General features: G+C 48.1%; 1 protein-coding gene across 4 annotated transcripts in view; it reads right to left on the reverse strand.

The window, feature by feature from the left end:
• Positions 1 to 7,504, reverse strand: part of Kirrel3 (kirre like nephrin family adhesion molecule 3) — a 560,014-nt gene extending 552,510 nt beyond the window's left edge. For 2 of the 4 annotated variants that reach the window (XM_087905736.1, XM_087905735.1), the window contains exon 1: positions 7,092 to 7,502. In XM_087905736.1, the coding sequence (XP_087761862.1) occupies positions 7,092 to 7,146 (55 nt within the window). In that variant the 5' untranslated portion in view covers positions 7,147 to 7,502. Of the gene's footprint in view, positions 1 to 7,091 lie in introns of all 4 variants that reach the window. The other 2 variants (XM_087905734.1, XM_087905733.1) reach the window with 2 other exon arrangements.
• Positions 7,505 to 14,142: the final 6,638 nt, after the last annotated feature.

Raw genomic sequence — 14,142 nt, forward strand, 5'->3', positions numbered from 1 at the left:
GAACAACAAGAGAATCCCCAAAGCTCTGATTCAGAGAAGACTCTAGACCCTCCGCTCCAGTCTTTTTAAGACGCTGACGTCATTCTACCAGTCCATCCTTCAAAGAACTATCATGTTATTCTCATCCACGAGCCAGCCAGCTTTGCCCTCCCGAGGTTCCTCACACACTGCAAACACACCCATTCTGGCCCCTGCTGCTGAGAGCGTCACATTCTAGTCTACATATCTTGTGTCTGTGCACACTCCCAGGCACAACCTGGACTCCTTGCTTCACACGTTGTCCGGAGCCCTCCTACACATCCTTTGAGAACAAACAGACATGGCATCTCCTCTGGATATCCCTTTCTGAAACCCTAGTCTGTCCTTGATGTCTTTTGAGCACCATTCTGAGAGCCTTTGTGGAAGTGTTGGCTTCCTGTCTAGAAATACGGCTTCACCTAGCTCTGTAACAATCTCAGATGCCACACCCACCACACAGTAGGCTTGTGACAAGCACTGTCCGAGTGGCCCATAGGTGAGCTCCGTGTCACAAAATACTATTTGCTCACAAAATAAGGAGAAATCAACGTTGCCCACTGAGACATCAGACTCCATGGAGCTCCTGGGTGTGTGTGTGGGGGGGGGGGCGCATGTAGAAGGGTGTAAACCATGTATTTCTTTTCACTGGAATGCTGGCCTCTGAATTTTGTTCCCATCATGCCAGCATTAGCTGGGAAGAATCTGAACTTGCAATAGCTGTCCGTCCAGCATTTTTCTTCAAGGAAGCAGACCACCTAGACTCTTCAGCCTGATGTGACTAAGACAGACTCAAGCAAACGCCGGTGGTTTCAGTTTCAACCATTCGAAATTTGGGACTGGGCAAATTTGCTTGACCTTGCCGTCAGAGACATGGGCAGGTCTGCATGTACATGTGTGTGTGTGGTGGGGGTGGAGCGGGGCGGGCATAGAAAGGTTTCTAGGTTGCCAGGAGAAATCTCTCAGGGTGTGTAGGAAGTGTCTGCATGGCCACGGTGTTAGCAGGTATTCCCAGGAAGGAGTTAGATGGCCATCAGCACAGCACACACGGGCCCCAACAAAAGAACTATGTAAGGCACAAGATCCAGCCATACTGGCCACTATTCCAAAGTTTAAACTTGTTTCCAAGTGTACCCAGAGAATGCTGACATTTATTTAATCCTCGTAGTGGTGTTGACTGTGTACACGCGGAAACACTGTATGCTTACGGAAGATATTTGTTTCCAAGCCGCTTATGCTAAATTGCCATGGTATAAAGGAAACACTTATCCAATATTGACATTTACTGACTTCTGGAAGTATACAGTCAGCCAGACTACTTTCTCCCCCCCTCTGGGAGAGAAGAGGTCAAGGATGAGAATGGTACTTGATGCTAAGCTTTGAAAAAGCAGGGAGTGAATGAAAGTTCATGCTGGTATCTTCATTTCCTGTGACCTTTCACTCCATGGTGCAAAGTGGGCTGGGGGTAGGGTGGGGTCAAAGCTCTGCTGTGCTTAATCCTAAAACTCTGGCAGAAAGCAGAATACATCATCCCTTGCGTGCCTGAGAGAGAAGCACTTTAATGATCTAGAAGGTAACTATAGTCTCATTTGATGTGCGTACCTAACTGGGTAAATTCTGATTTCCCCGTAGGAAAAGAAAATGCCACACAATGACATATGGAACGGTGCTATGTGTCAGTGAAGTCGACTCTCGCTTCATTCTTTTAGCTGGAAATAAAGTCCTGTTCTATTTGCAATGCAAGTGTAGCAGTGAGAACCCAGGCACGGGGCTCTGGCTGGTACTTTGTTCCCTCTGGCTTGGTGATAGCAATGACTGCTCTTGAAACTCCATGAAACGGACAGTCCCCAGCAAAGCAGCCCTAGTTGAACCCTAGGAGTCTAAGGATCCTGGAGTATTCATTGGGCTTTAAGGAAAAACTTGAGCTCCCATGGATGCAAGAACCATCATTGAAGTGAGAATTGCCGCCATGGTGAATCAAGCATGGATAAAAGCATGTTCAAGGTCTCACCCACTTCCTCTTCTGTTGGATTAGAATATGACTAGGAACAGGCACAGGTCACCTTCAGGACATCTCTGTCTCTGAACTGACCCCAATTTTAAAGATATCTGAACTGTTTTGCCACCTGGAAATCATCTCGACATATAAGACATCTAAGGAGAAGGACTGGCTGCTGCTGAGGTCACGTGTGTGCCCACTTCGCTTCTTCCACCAGCCCTCTCTCCGTTAAGACCCTAAAAAAGTATTCTTGGCCTTTCTCTCCACTCCTCCATCAAAGGCAATTTTATTTTTCTCGTTCCTGTTTCCAAAACAGTTTATCTTTTTTATCTCCTTGGAAGAAAAGTACTCCACAAATCAAAGGTATCATTAGTATTGTTATTATTTTGCTATTGAAATCTCTTGAATTCACTCTGGATTATTCATGTGCTTTTTTTGGGTCTGCAATATAATACTGCCTAAGTCACCCCCACTGGGCTAAACAAAAATGAAAAATTGCATCTTCAGGCCTAATCCCTGGCTCCACCCCATCTCCTGCTGGCCCTGGCTTCTACCAACAGAGGCACACACACCAGGCAGGGCTGCTCCTCGGTACTATGCCTGGCTCACTGCTGCTTTTCTGAGTCAGATCTTCCTTCCTGTACCCATGACATCCTCCCAGTGCCATGCTCCGATGCTGACCCCACCCACACCCTCGTGCCCCTGGGGAGTTTCTTTTCTATCCTCAACAGCTCTCCGGGGCTCCCTGTTGGGCAGCAGCCACTGAAGCCATCCACATCCCCTAGAGGCATGCTCCATTCCCCCACCTAGAAGGTTTGTTAAAGGAGTAGTCCTACATCCTTGGCTTTGAGTTTCCAAAATAAAAGAAGTGATTCTTCCTCCTCTGGATGTCATGTCGCTGGGACGCCAGCAGCAGGGGTGGGGGCGCCTACTCATCATTTGCCTCATAGTGCTAGGACATTTCTGGGTAAGGACAAGTATTCCTAGTGTTGTTTACTTGCCTTTTCTTTTTCTGATCTCCCTTTGCCGGAACCTCCCTTCCCACCTTTATTTTGGGGGGCACCTGCTGACATGTTTGTGCTTTTTACCCAAGCTTTCTCTTCTTTCTCTTCCCCATGAAAGCGCTTGGCAAACTTAAGCTTCTCGCAGTGGCCTCTCTCCTCCATGCTTCCTGTCACCCCATGGCTCTTGAACCACGACCAGTTCTCCCCACCCACTCTGATCGCCCTCTATCTGCTTGAAGCTTTTCTGTTTCCTTGGAGATTCAAGTAGTCTTGCAACTCTGCCATCCAATGGCTGCCTGGTTCTCCTTCTGATGTGTCCAGATAATCTAGAGGGCAAGGTCTATTAAAGAGATGGATCCTAGATTGATCTTCAGCTAGGAGATGCCCCCACTGGTAAAATGTGAGTTTCTTTTTACTCTAAATGTTCAGAAAGTTAGGAGCACAGGCAAAGCAAACACACATTCTGGGTTGGGCAGAGTTGGAATTCGGTGCCCACCCCATCGCTGGGCAGGATAGGACAGTCTGGAAATGCCATTGCATGGGGGGGAGAGACTTTTCCTGAAGCATGTGCAGTGGAAGCTACCGTGTCTGCCCCATTGCACGCTGCCCACAGTGACTCAGAATGTAAGATACAAGCGAAGCAGGGAGTCTCCAGTCCTGCTGAGACCCTATTCCTTCAAAGTTGCCTAAGAGGTGCCTGTGCAGGGTAGATGGAATGAGGCTGGAAGATTAAGGAGGGCATCGAAGGAAGTAGCTGTGGTGAACTGAAATGATAAAGGGGAAAATGTAGCCAGTTCTAAGTATCTGGATGACAAGGGAATCGATTCTTCTTCACCCAGGGGGAGAACATACCGTTTCTCTGCGGGAGGTAAATTGTGCTGTGACATTATCCTTCTCTATACAAAGCACGGCCACCCTGACAGCTGAGGGGGAGAGGCATCTACAGCAAGAGGGAAACCCACCAACAGCATATGCTGGCAGCTTTCCATGTCCTAGCATGAGCAAGCCCAGAGACATTGACAGAGCGGGGACAGGGGACTGTCCCCTTCTACTGTCACCTTAAGAAAGAAAGAAATACTTGATATCAGTGTACACAAAAAGTTCAAACTTTAAGAGCAAGAGCCAGAAATATTACTGACATTAACTATATGTTAGTTTCTGCCCTCTCTCAGGGGTTGCGGAACAAAGTAAAGGAGACTCATAGTCAACAGATCAGAAGGGAAACTTTAGGAATTTAACTGCATGCTAATGAAAACTTTACAACATTGGGGGGTGGTCTGGATCCTGGGAATGAGAGTGTGAGAACTGTGTCCCCAGAACTCCAAGAAGACACACGGGTTCCCACTGGGAGAAGTGCTGGGTAGCAGATGGCGGTGCCATCGGCATGCTAGATAAGGCCCTAACGAGATGCTTGACTCCTCATTCCCTCCGAGTGAAGGACTGTCCTGACCCTTTATGCATTTCTGTGGGAAAGCATCCAGAAGGCTCCGAGTGTAGGAGGCAGTGTCCATGCAAGTTCTGTGTGTGGGGGTGTCAGTTGTGGTTGTGACCTTACTCTTGGGCTAGGAAATCACAACAGGGGCCGTCTAGAACCATACGGGCTAGTAGTCTTTTCCTGTCCCGTTGACGGTGGAACTGCTCGATCTAATAATTTAACCAGTACGTGATAGTAGGTACAGCATGGCACTAGGATACATATTAAGAGTCGGGTGGGATCTTTTGGGGGAACTTACAACACTCCAAACAACACTCATATATTTAAAAATGTTCATTAGGGCCAGAGAGATGGCCCAGTGGGTGAATATCATCAAGGTGATGAACATAATTTCACTCCCAGGTTCTACATGGTGGAAGAAGGGTAGTACTAGCCCTGCATGTTGTCCTCTGACCTCTGCACATGCACCGTGTGTACCCCTGCCCAAGAGCAGGCACACACAAATAGAGAAATGTCATATGAGAGACATTTTAAATGTGACGAACCTAAGTCAAAAGATCTCGATATCACATTACAATGAACCAATCAAACATCTTCCCTCCTAACTGCTATGGTGATGTTCCTATAGTCATGATTCCTAGTGTTCAGAGCAAGAGGATCCTCAGATTGTCGGAGTCTACTTTGTTCTCTGAATCTTCTTGACGCTGATGTGTAATTCCCTGGACTACACACCCACCATTGGATGCTGCAAGCCAAGCTTGGGGAGACCAAGAACAAGAAGATGATTCAATTGCATGGGACTGTGGCTTCTTTCTCCTGCCCCTGGGGCTAAGAATGGACCAAACAAAGCATTTGCCCTCAGTAGGTAAACATTTAAAGATTCATATGAGGCAGTCAAGAAATAGCGTGGTACTGAGAAAAGAATGAGCACAGTAGAAAACACACTCTGTAATGATGCAGACAGGCAGGGAAGCACTTAGACACCTATAGGCTTCTTATACCAGTCTGGGGAAGCACTGACCAAGCTTCTAAAAATACAAAAGACTGACAAAAACTTGCTTGAGTTCCATGCAGTTAGTTATGTGTACATATGTGTGTGTGAGTGTGAGTGTGTGTGTGTGTGTGTGTGTGTGTGTGTGTGTGTGGTCCCTTCTCGTCTCAGGAATCCTACAGGAAACTTCCTAAGTAAATTAGTTAAGAGGCAAAGGAGAATGGGAGTCAGTGTATTTGTGTATGTGCGTAGAGTATTCGTATGTAAGCATGCACACATTCCAGTGGTAATACAACCAAATCTGTCTCTGTACCAGGATTCTGGGATGGCTCTTCTTCAACCAGCCTGAAAACTTGTGGAAGGGTTATTTATCTTCTAGCTGCTGTAGGGAGTCCATATGAATGTGTGTACAAACTCATTATAAATCTGCATAGACATGATTTACACATACTCCTAGGGGAAGGGGCCCCGCAAGTTTAATCAGGAGGGATGACTGCAAAGTTTGACCTGAATGAATAAGGGGGAAATCTACAGTGATGACAAGAACCAGAGAAAGAGAGAGGGAAGCCTGGCTGTACTTATATTTGCCTTCTCCTGATGAGAGAAGCAAGGACTACAAGCTGTTTGCTTGCGAAGGCAGCCACCCATGGTGATGTTCTGCTTTCTCGAAAACTTTTACCCTTCATTTAATCAACAGATGGACGTTCTCTGTTGTGGATTTTTCTGAGAGTCCTGTCCCCCCAAGAGCTGTGCTGCCTGGCACAAATGCTGCCTCAGATGGCAGAGGCGGCATTGGCATTCCAAAAGAGTGGGAAGGGACCGGTTTACTTGGCCCCTTCAATCTCAATTCCACAGGTGACTGTTGATGCCTTCAGCTAAGCAGGCACTTAGTTCTTCTCTCCCTCCACCATGGCCAGCCCCATGACTCTTAGTGGCAAGGAGCCCAGAGGTAGCCAATTTCTTTCCGGGGAGTCCACCTGCTAGGCTGCAGAAAGGAAGCAATCAGCGCCAGGGGCGAAATTCCATTTCATACACAGAATCCAGTGCTCAGTGGGATTCAGAATTCAGCCTTGCTCAGGGAAACGGGTGACATTCAATGAAACTCTTTACAAGCTTTCTTTCCCCAGTCACTGCAAACACCCGCCTCAGAACGTTCCGTAACCGCATCCCTTTCTGCAACTGTGCAAACCTCACACTTAAACACACTCGGGCAAGTTAGACCTATTGGAGCTGAAATCCACCTATGCCAGGCTCCCCTTCTCCAACCTGGCCGTGAAGGCAAGCAGGCACCCAGAAGTTCCGAATGGCCTGGCCACAGGCTACTACCTAATTAACATACCGAGTGCATAAAGAACTCATCTGCATCGGAGAGTTTGAGTTGGACATGGACAAGAGAGAGGAGAAAGTGCAGCCGCCCTCTGTCCCCCCAGCCCCTTCCATCCGAAGGGAAACCAACAGTACCATTTTGTTGCATTTGCAAAAGCAAAGAAACGACGCTACTAACTGCCTCTGGCCGGGCACGGAGACCCACGGCCAGAGCGAGCTCCCGAGCCTGCCCACCTTCCAGCCCTCTGCCTCCCGCGCCCCCGCCGCCGCCGCCGCCGCCGCCGCCGACTTTGCTCCAACTCCGGCGCGCCCGGTTCCTACCTTGACTGAAGAGGAAGAAGCAGAGGAAGAGCAAATCCAGCTGGAAAGGTCTCATTCCTCAGCGCGCGGGCAGCCGGCGGGGCAACTTGGGCGTGCAGTTAGTTCTCTTCAAGCGCGGCGGCTGGGCTCGCGGTGCTCAGCCTCCGCCGCCGGTCCTCCCGGGTTCCTGCCGACCATCTATCTGTCCGTCGGTCCGTCCCTCCTCCGGTCCGCTTCGGTCTTGTTGTGTCTCCGGCTTTCTGCAGGCAGTCGAAACCAACGCTTGTTTTCAGCCGCCTCGGGAAGCCAGGATCCTCAGCAATGTCCCCACTCGGAGCAGATCCATTCTCTGGCTCTTGGCATCCCAGGCACACGGCTTCCTCTGGCGGGCTCCTCCCACAGAGAGCGAGGGAGCGAGCGAGCTAGCGAGTGACGAGTGACAGAAGGGCTCCTTTCACAGAAGCTGGGGCGGGGGAAAGAGGGAGGGGAAACAGGTCATAATTAAAGAGGAAACACTTGGAAAGGGGAACGCTTTGCAAAACGGGAGGGTTGCAGAGAAGCGTTGCTTTCCTTCTTTCCCCTAAACAGAGGATATGCAGCTTTTGTTACCATTATTGACCAGAACGCATAGTGAGCACCGAGCGGAGCTGTGACTTTTTGTTCACACGATGTTATGTTGTTAAACGGGAGTGAAGTTACCGATGATTAGACTCATGCACATGCATCAAAATGTGCCTGTCTTGCTGTTGCACGAGGGACTGGCATCTGGGCTAAAAGGGAGAGGCCAGGAGGGGTACATCTTTTCCCAGAAAGGACTTGGCCAATATATGTGCCAGGAGGGAGTTGAGGAGAAAAGCATGCTTTGTATTTGGGGGACTTTCCTGTGTGTGTGTGTGTGTGTGTGTGTGTGTGTGTGTGTGTGTGTGTGTGGTGTGGAATTGATAATCTCTAAGTGTTTGGATCTTAGTTTGCTTTGCACTGCTCTTAGAAAACAAAATGCAGGAGCAAGAGCTAACGCAGGCAGGTTTGTGACAGATACCTATTTATTATTATTATCCCTGTCTGTGTCTTTCCTAACAAGGACAGGGAGCAGTCCGTCTCTGCATGTCGAGCCTCTCCCCTAATGAACACTCCATCACTCTCAGCATGCCTTTTCTCCAAAAGGTGCTGTGAGTCTGATCGCGAAGGAGAGGCCAAGGTCACAGGCAACCGTTTCTTGAGAACCTGCAAGTCTTTTACCTGTCGTGAGATCCACACTCGAATCAAACTCCATTTCCTCCAGGATAGCAACACAAATTTATCTAGGTCTATTTACTTGATAGACATTTAGGCATGCCTAGAATAAGCAGGCCATGGGGGGAAGTAAAATAGACCATGCCTCCAGGAGTTTATAATCCAAAGTGGAAGTGGAGTCCACCCAGGCACAAACTATAAGTGCGTTATGAAGCAACACATTAAAAAAAAAAAGTAGCATCATATAGAGAGAGTGAAGGGGGACTGAAGGGAAAATGAAAGGTGCTTTCCCAATGTGTACCATTCAGTATTCAATTATAAAATCAATCATTACTTTCTACAGTCTTTGGACCTTAGGGAGTCCTTTTAGGAATCTCTTACCCTTCCATCAGTACTACAGATATGGGGGGTTGGGGGGGGCGCACTTTGCTGACAGTAAGGCACATTCCAACTCTAAGTTTCCACGTGGATGTTAACTCAAAAAAATACGTGTCTTAGAATTTATGAACAACAAAGAAAGAGGCAGGGGCGCAGGCATAAAGTGTGTACTGGTAGGAGCTGACACCTGGTAGTTGACAGCCAAGATCTATAAATTAGTAGGTGTAAGCTTTGTTGACTTTTCCATTCTTAACATAATAGTTTATTTAACCACATCTCTTAGAGGCTGTTAAACATAGCAAAGGGAAATCTCTAAGAAAGCTGGTTTGGATTTGTGCATGTGTGTGTGAGTGTGTGTGTCTGTAGGTGTGCGCGCATGGTGGGTGGGGCGGGGAAAAGATGTTGAATAACAGGGACAACACCATCAGTTAGATTAGCAAAGCAACGTTCTTATGGCCTTGGTCCATTATCTTGGCACGAGAGATAATGCAGTAAAACAGGAGAGGTAAATCAGAACACACAAAAGATGGATAACAATGCCAAGCAGTATGTGCCATATAATATATAAAGGGTGAAAATTTGGTATGTATGGTGCTGTACATCAGTAGTCGTTTTCCACTAAATATTCAGGGCCAGGGGAGATGAAAGGTCTGAGTCCAGCTTCAAAGGCCAAACCATGCAGCGAATGAAACTGTTAGGATGTAGAAGGAATGTGCCTGCCCGGGCAGCATCTGATATTTTAACTAAAGATTTATCCTCTCGGTTGTTGGTTAATTTTCTTTGCAAGCTTCTAAATGGCCCGCGGCCCAGGTTTGCTTAATTCAGCCCCTCTGGGGGAAATATTACAAAAACAGGGTCATGAGGCAAGTGAAGTGTGCAATACACGGCCGGTCATCAGACACACATAGCAGTGTATGCACACCTCACTGGCAAGAAAGGCTCACTCTTGGGAAGGGAGAAGTGGGAGTCCAAGGTTGGAAGGACAATGTTTTCCTTTGGCACTAGTCCCCAAGATCCACCTCGGGATCCCCAAGCTGGTTTTACACCTCCCTTTTCCAGCCAGTCAGGTCTGCACACACACACACACACACACACACACACACACACACACACACACACACACACACACCTCTCCCGCAGCCTCCGGTCTCCCGCAGATCCGGAAAAAGGCTTGGATTAAGTAATGAGCTGCCTGCCTCTAAAAGGACCAGGAGGCGTTTCATCCCTGAGTGCCGGAAAACCAACGGCAATCTTCCGCGGCCACCACGTGGGGCAGAGCGAACGCAAGCGGTATCTGCAGGACCCACAGGCTGCCGGGCACTGGCGCCGGCCCCGACGGCGGCCCCGCCATCTCCGCCCACGCGGGCTGGCGGTCTCACCTCCTCCGGGGGCTCGGTTAACCTCCCGGCGATGCAGGATGGCCTGCTCGCAGTTCGCTGCGAGAGAGGAGGGAGGCAGGCGGCGAGAGGACGGCTCCACCTGATGGAGAAGCGCGGAGAGTCCTTAAGCCCAGAGTGCGGGTCCAGGGGATGCAGGGAGAAAGAGCACCATCCCTGCAGGCAACCTTACCATCTAAGGGAGTGACACGCAGGGTTCGGGGGTCTCAGAGAACACACCCTACGGAGCTAGTAGCCATCAAGAGACAGCAGAAAACCGGCAACTTGGGAAGCTGCCCCAATTCAGCTTTCAAAGCACAGGTCTCCTTGGCGTCCACTTTGCAAGGCTCGACCCCTCACCAGCAGGTGGCGCCCTCTCCAGCCTTTCTTCTCCAGGCTTCTAGGCTAGGAAGGGGAATTTCATTAGGCCCGGACCTCTTCCCCAGGCCTTTAAGGCCAAGTCATTTGAACCCCCACCCACCCGGCCACCTCCACTTTCTTTCCTGCGGGGCAAAGAGGAGGGAGATCTTCCAGAGAGCCGCAGGCAGCTGGGCGCCCACAGAGAACATTGGTTGCACTCCTTGCTGCCTGCCTGCTGCCCAAGAAGCTGCAGAAGGACCAAGCCACACCAGTTAGCTACCAATCCCTGCTCTCTGGCAGTGAGCACATATTCAGGGTTTTTTCCGTTCTGAAATTAAAGGAGAGCACTATTGTTCTAGGTTCTGAGTAGGTTGGCGTTCAAGGAGACTCTACAGACTCAGGTTTATCCCCGCCCCAGTGCCCACCTTTTCATGACTTTTGTGGCTCTCAGTCCACTGTCAAGAAAATTTATTATTGCCTGTCTTTTTTTTTCCCTGCAAAGGCTTGTTTGGAGTTTTTAAGGATGTAACGAGTAAAGAGTAAATGAATCCCACTTCTTGGGAAGTTTATCCTTTACTTGGGGAGAGATATACATAGGTGCGCACCCACGGAAAGCCATAAAACACCTTACTGGCCTTTTAAGAAGGCAGAAAATGCACTGAAGGTCATCTATCACAACCATCCTTTCTCTATGGGATCCAGCTAACTTGCCTGAGGCCTGCAGGAGGCTGCAAAGTTGAAACATGCCAGACCAAGGCATCTTCTAGGGCAGAGCCTCTGCTGTTCTGTGCCCTGCTCCCCGCCCCAGCACACCCGTCTTTATGTGCTCATGTGCACACTTAGGACCCCTAAGGGAAGGAGTGGCTTCCTTAGCAGTCGGCAGCGCTGGCACAGAATTCCCAGCTCATGGCATCTTCGCGGTAGCTGTGCAGGGACATTGTAAGAGCTGTGCGCTCTTCTTTTGATTTTTGCACGTTCTGCTTGTTCTGGTGGAAACCTCGCCCAGAGGTTTAACACATTTCGAATGGGTCCCCACTGGGAGTTCAGAGTAAGCTGACTCTCCATGCCTAGAGGAGTTAATAAGGCCTGGAAACTACGTGCAGCCCCAGAAACCAAATGGTTTGCAGAGGCCCTCTCTGGGTGGCAGCCATCTGACCCGGGCAGGGACAATCTTCTAGCCTATTTCTTTTTCATTTCTCTGAGCCACATTTCTTGCTCACATCGGTGTAGGTGGATTATCAGACCTTAACCCCTGTTCACTGTGGTTGGTCTTTCCGTTGCAGTGGATAGGGCCAAAGGAATCAGGTGTTCGGCTTTTTAGAGAATCTTCCAAAGCACAGGGTGTCTGCCTCCCTGATTCAACCAAGATTAGGTCTAGCAGGGTGGGTCATTGTCCGCCTATGGCCTGTCCTCTGGCTTGGTTTCTGGCCCGGACACTGCTAACTGCTATACACATGTATAGCTAACTGCTATACATGAGTATGACTTCTTCATGCATAAAATGACACAGATCACTGAGATCCTCCTCAAACCTAAAACCCTTCTGTTTTCCACAGGCCACAGTTGTCAACACAGAAAGATTTACAACAGTCTCTCCGATGCTTTCAGTGTTAGGGTCAATTATTTTCAGGGGCCCACCCCTGAGAAGTCAGTAGCAACTGTGAGATCTCCCGGGACCCCTCTGTTTCCCTGCCTCTCAGCTTCCCCTCATAGGCATTCTACTCTGGGCCCACAGCTTGCTTGTGTTTCCCTCATTGCCTTCTGTCCCCCAACCATGCTCACATGCCGTCTAGCTTCTGGGTTCCAGGATAAATCCTATCATCATGGCGAATGCAAACCCTTTATTAACACAAGAGAGTGATGACGGCGATGTGGCTGATGGGAAAAGAATGCCTTTAATGGCTGCGAAGACCACATCACTTTGCACTCCATCTTAGCACGCGTCACATTTTACTGCAAAGTCTATTTTCTCTGACACCCCAGCTGCTCCGCGAGTGTAGGGAAAGTGTCACTCCAGTTGACTTGTGTCTCTGCTCTCCTTCTGGTAGGCAAGAAACACCAAACACACGGCGGAATGAATAACAAAGCTTTACCTAGTGGCCCACGTCGTGCTTCCTGTTTACTAAATCCAATTTAACTTCATCCCCCCTCCGTTATTTGAGCATTGTCAAACATCTGGTCTGTGCCTGCCATGCTCTGGCTGGATTTTATGGGGATGGGTAATGAATTGAGCCTATATATAGTTCGTGAAATGTGGAGCACACTTTAAGATGCAGGGCGCTATAGAAATGGAAGATATTTTTATCTCTTCAGCATCATTCTGCACAAGAATACGATTCTCTGGCAGTGCTGTTTAAGAACAATAGACCTGTTTAGCCTTGACACACTCATGGATTCAGGGCACTGGGTATTCAGTTCATATGGGAGAGGCCTTATCTCCCACAGCAAAGGCCCAAAGGGTGTACACTTTACAGGGAAGGAAAGATAGAAGATGTTACAGAAGGAGCTGGTGGTGCCCCACGCTTTCTCTCGTGGCTAGCTGAGTGCGCAGGCCAAGACCTGCCTCCACGCTCCAGGGCCAGCATGAGGAAAAGTCTCGGCATCTTTATTCAGAGCTTGGAACAGGTCTGGTGTCATTTTGGAATATGCCATGTGCTCTTTGTGTGTACATGAACAGGCTAATTATGTAGAAAACATTGGAAGACAAAATGAAATTCCTGTTATATGACTAATTTTTGGTATTCAAACTCAGAGAAATTATACTGAATTTATTCCTTTTCTCTATTATTTTCACGTCCCTAAGTCTATGTTATAAATTAGTCAACTTTTACGCAACTGAGGGAATAGCAGCATTTTACCTGAAGTCCCCATGAGTTTTCTTTCTATAAAAAAACTTTCTCTTTTCTGTTTCATACACACACACACACACACACACACAGACAAGTTTTCCTTCCTTCTTTTCTTTTATCTCCCTTCCCTCCCTTCCTCCCTCTTTCCTCTTTTCTATCTTTACATAGTAAAATGAAATGATAACTTTTTATCATTTACAAGATATGCAAATTATAATGTGCAAAGTTGCATGAGTTTATGTGAATATAAAACTTTAAAACACACACACACACACACAAACACAAACACAAACACACAGCCACCACTTTTCTCTTTACATGCTAGCAATGAATGTCCTATTCTAACATCAAACTCCTCAGCACAAGGCCCAACTTCTTTCATGTCTGTCTCCTCGTGGTGTAGTCCCCAGACAAACAGGCACCTCCCTTGTCAAGCCTGCTGTTCTACCACAAAAATATGTTTGAAATTCATTTCTGTATTATCTTGTCATGTTTAAAAATGCAGAAAATAGCCATCATAGTCTGCTTAGGAGGCTATAACAAATCCTTCAGAACGATGACTTAAACAATAGGACGTTCTTGCCTCACAGTTCTGAAGGGCTGTAGTCCAATGTCAAGGCACCAGCACGGTCAGATTCTGGTAAAAGTCTCTTTCCTGCGTTGTAGCAAGCCATGTTCTTGTTCTGTGCTCACTTGGCTTTTCTTTGGCTTTCGAACTTTCCTCTTAAAGTGCCCCTAATCTTACTGTTTTGTTACTTGTACCTTATAACTCCGTTTAATCTTTATTGCTATCCTAAGGTTCTGCATCTAAATACAGTAATATTTACCATATTTGCCATAAATATTCAGCCCATCACATCCTTAAAACCGAACACA

Source organism: Myodes glareolus, chromosome 4, assembly GCF_982192425.1.
Source record: "Myodes glareolus chromosome 4, mMyoGla1.1, whole genome shotgun sequence".
Classification (NCBI taxonomy): domain Eukaryota; kingdom Metazoa; phylum Chordata; class Mammalia; order Rodentia; family Cricetidae; genus Myodes; species Myodes glareolus.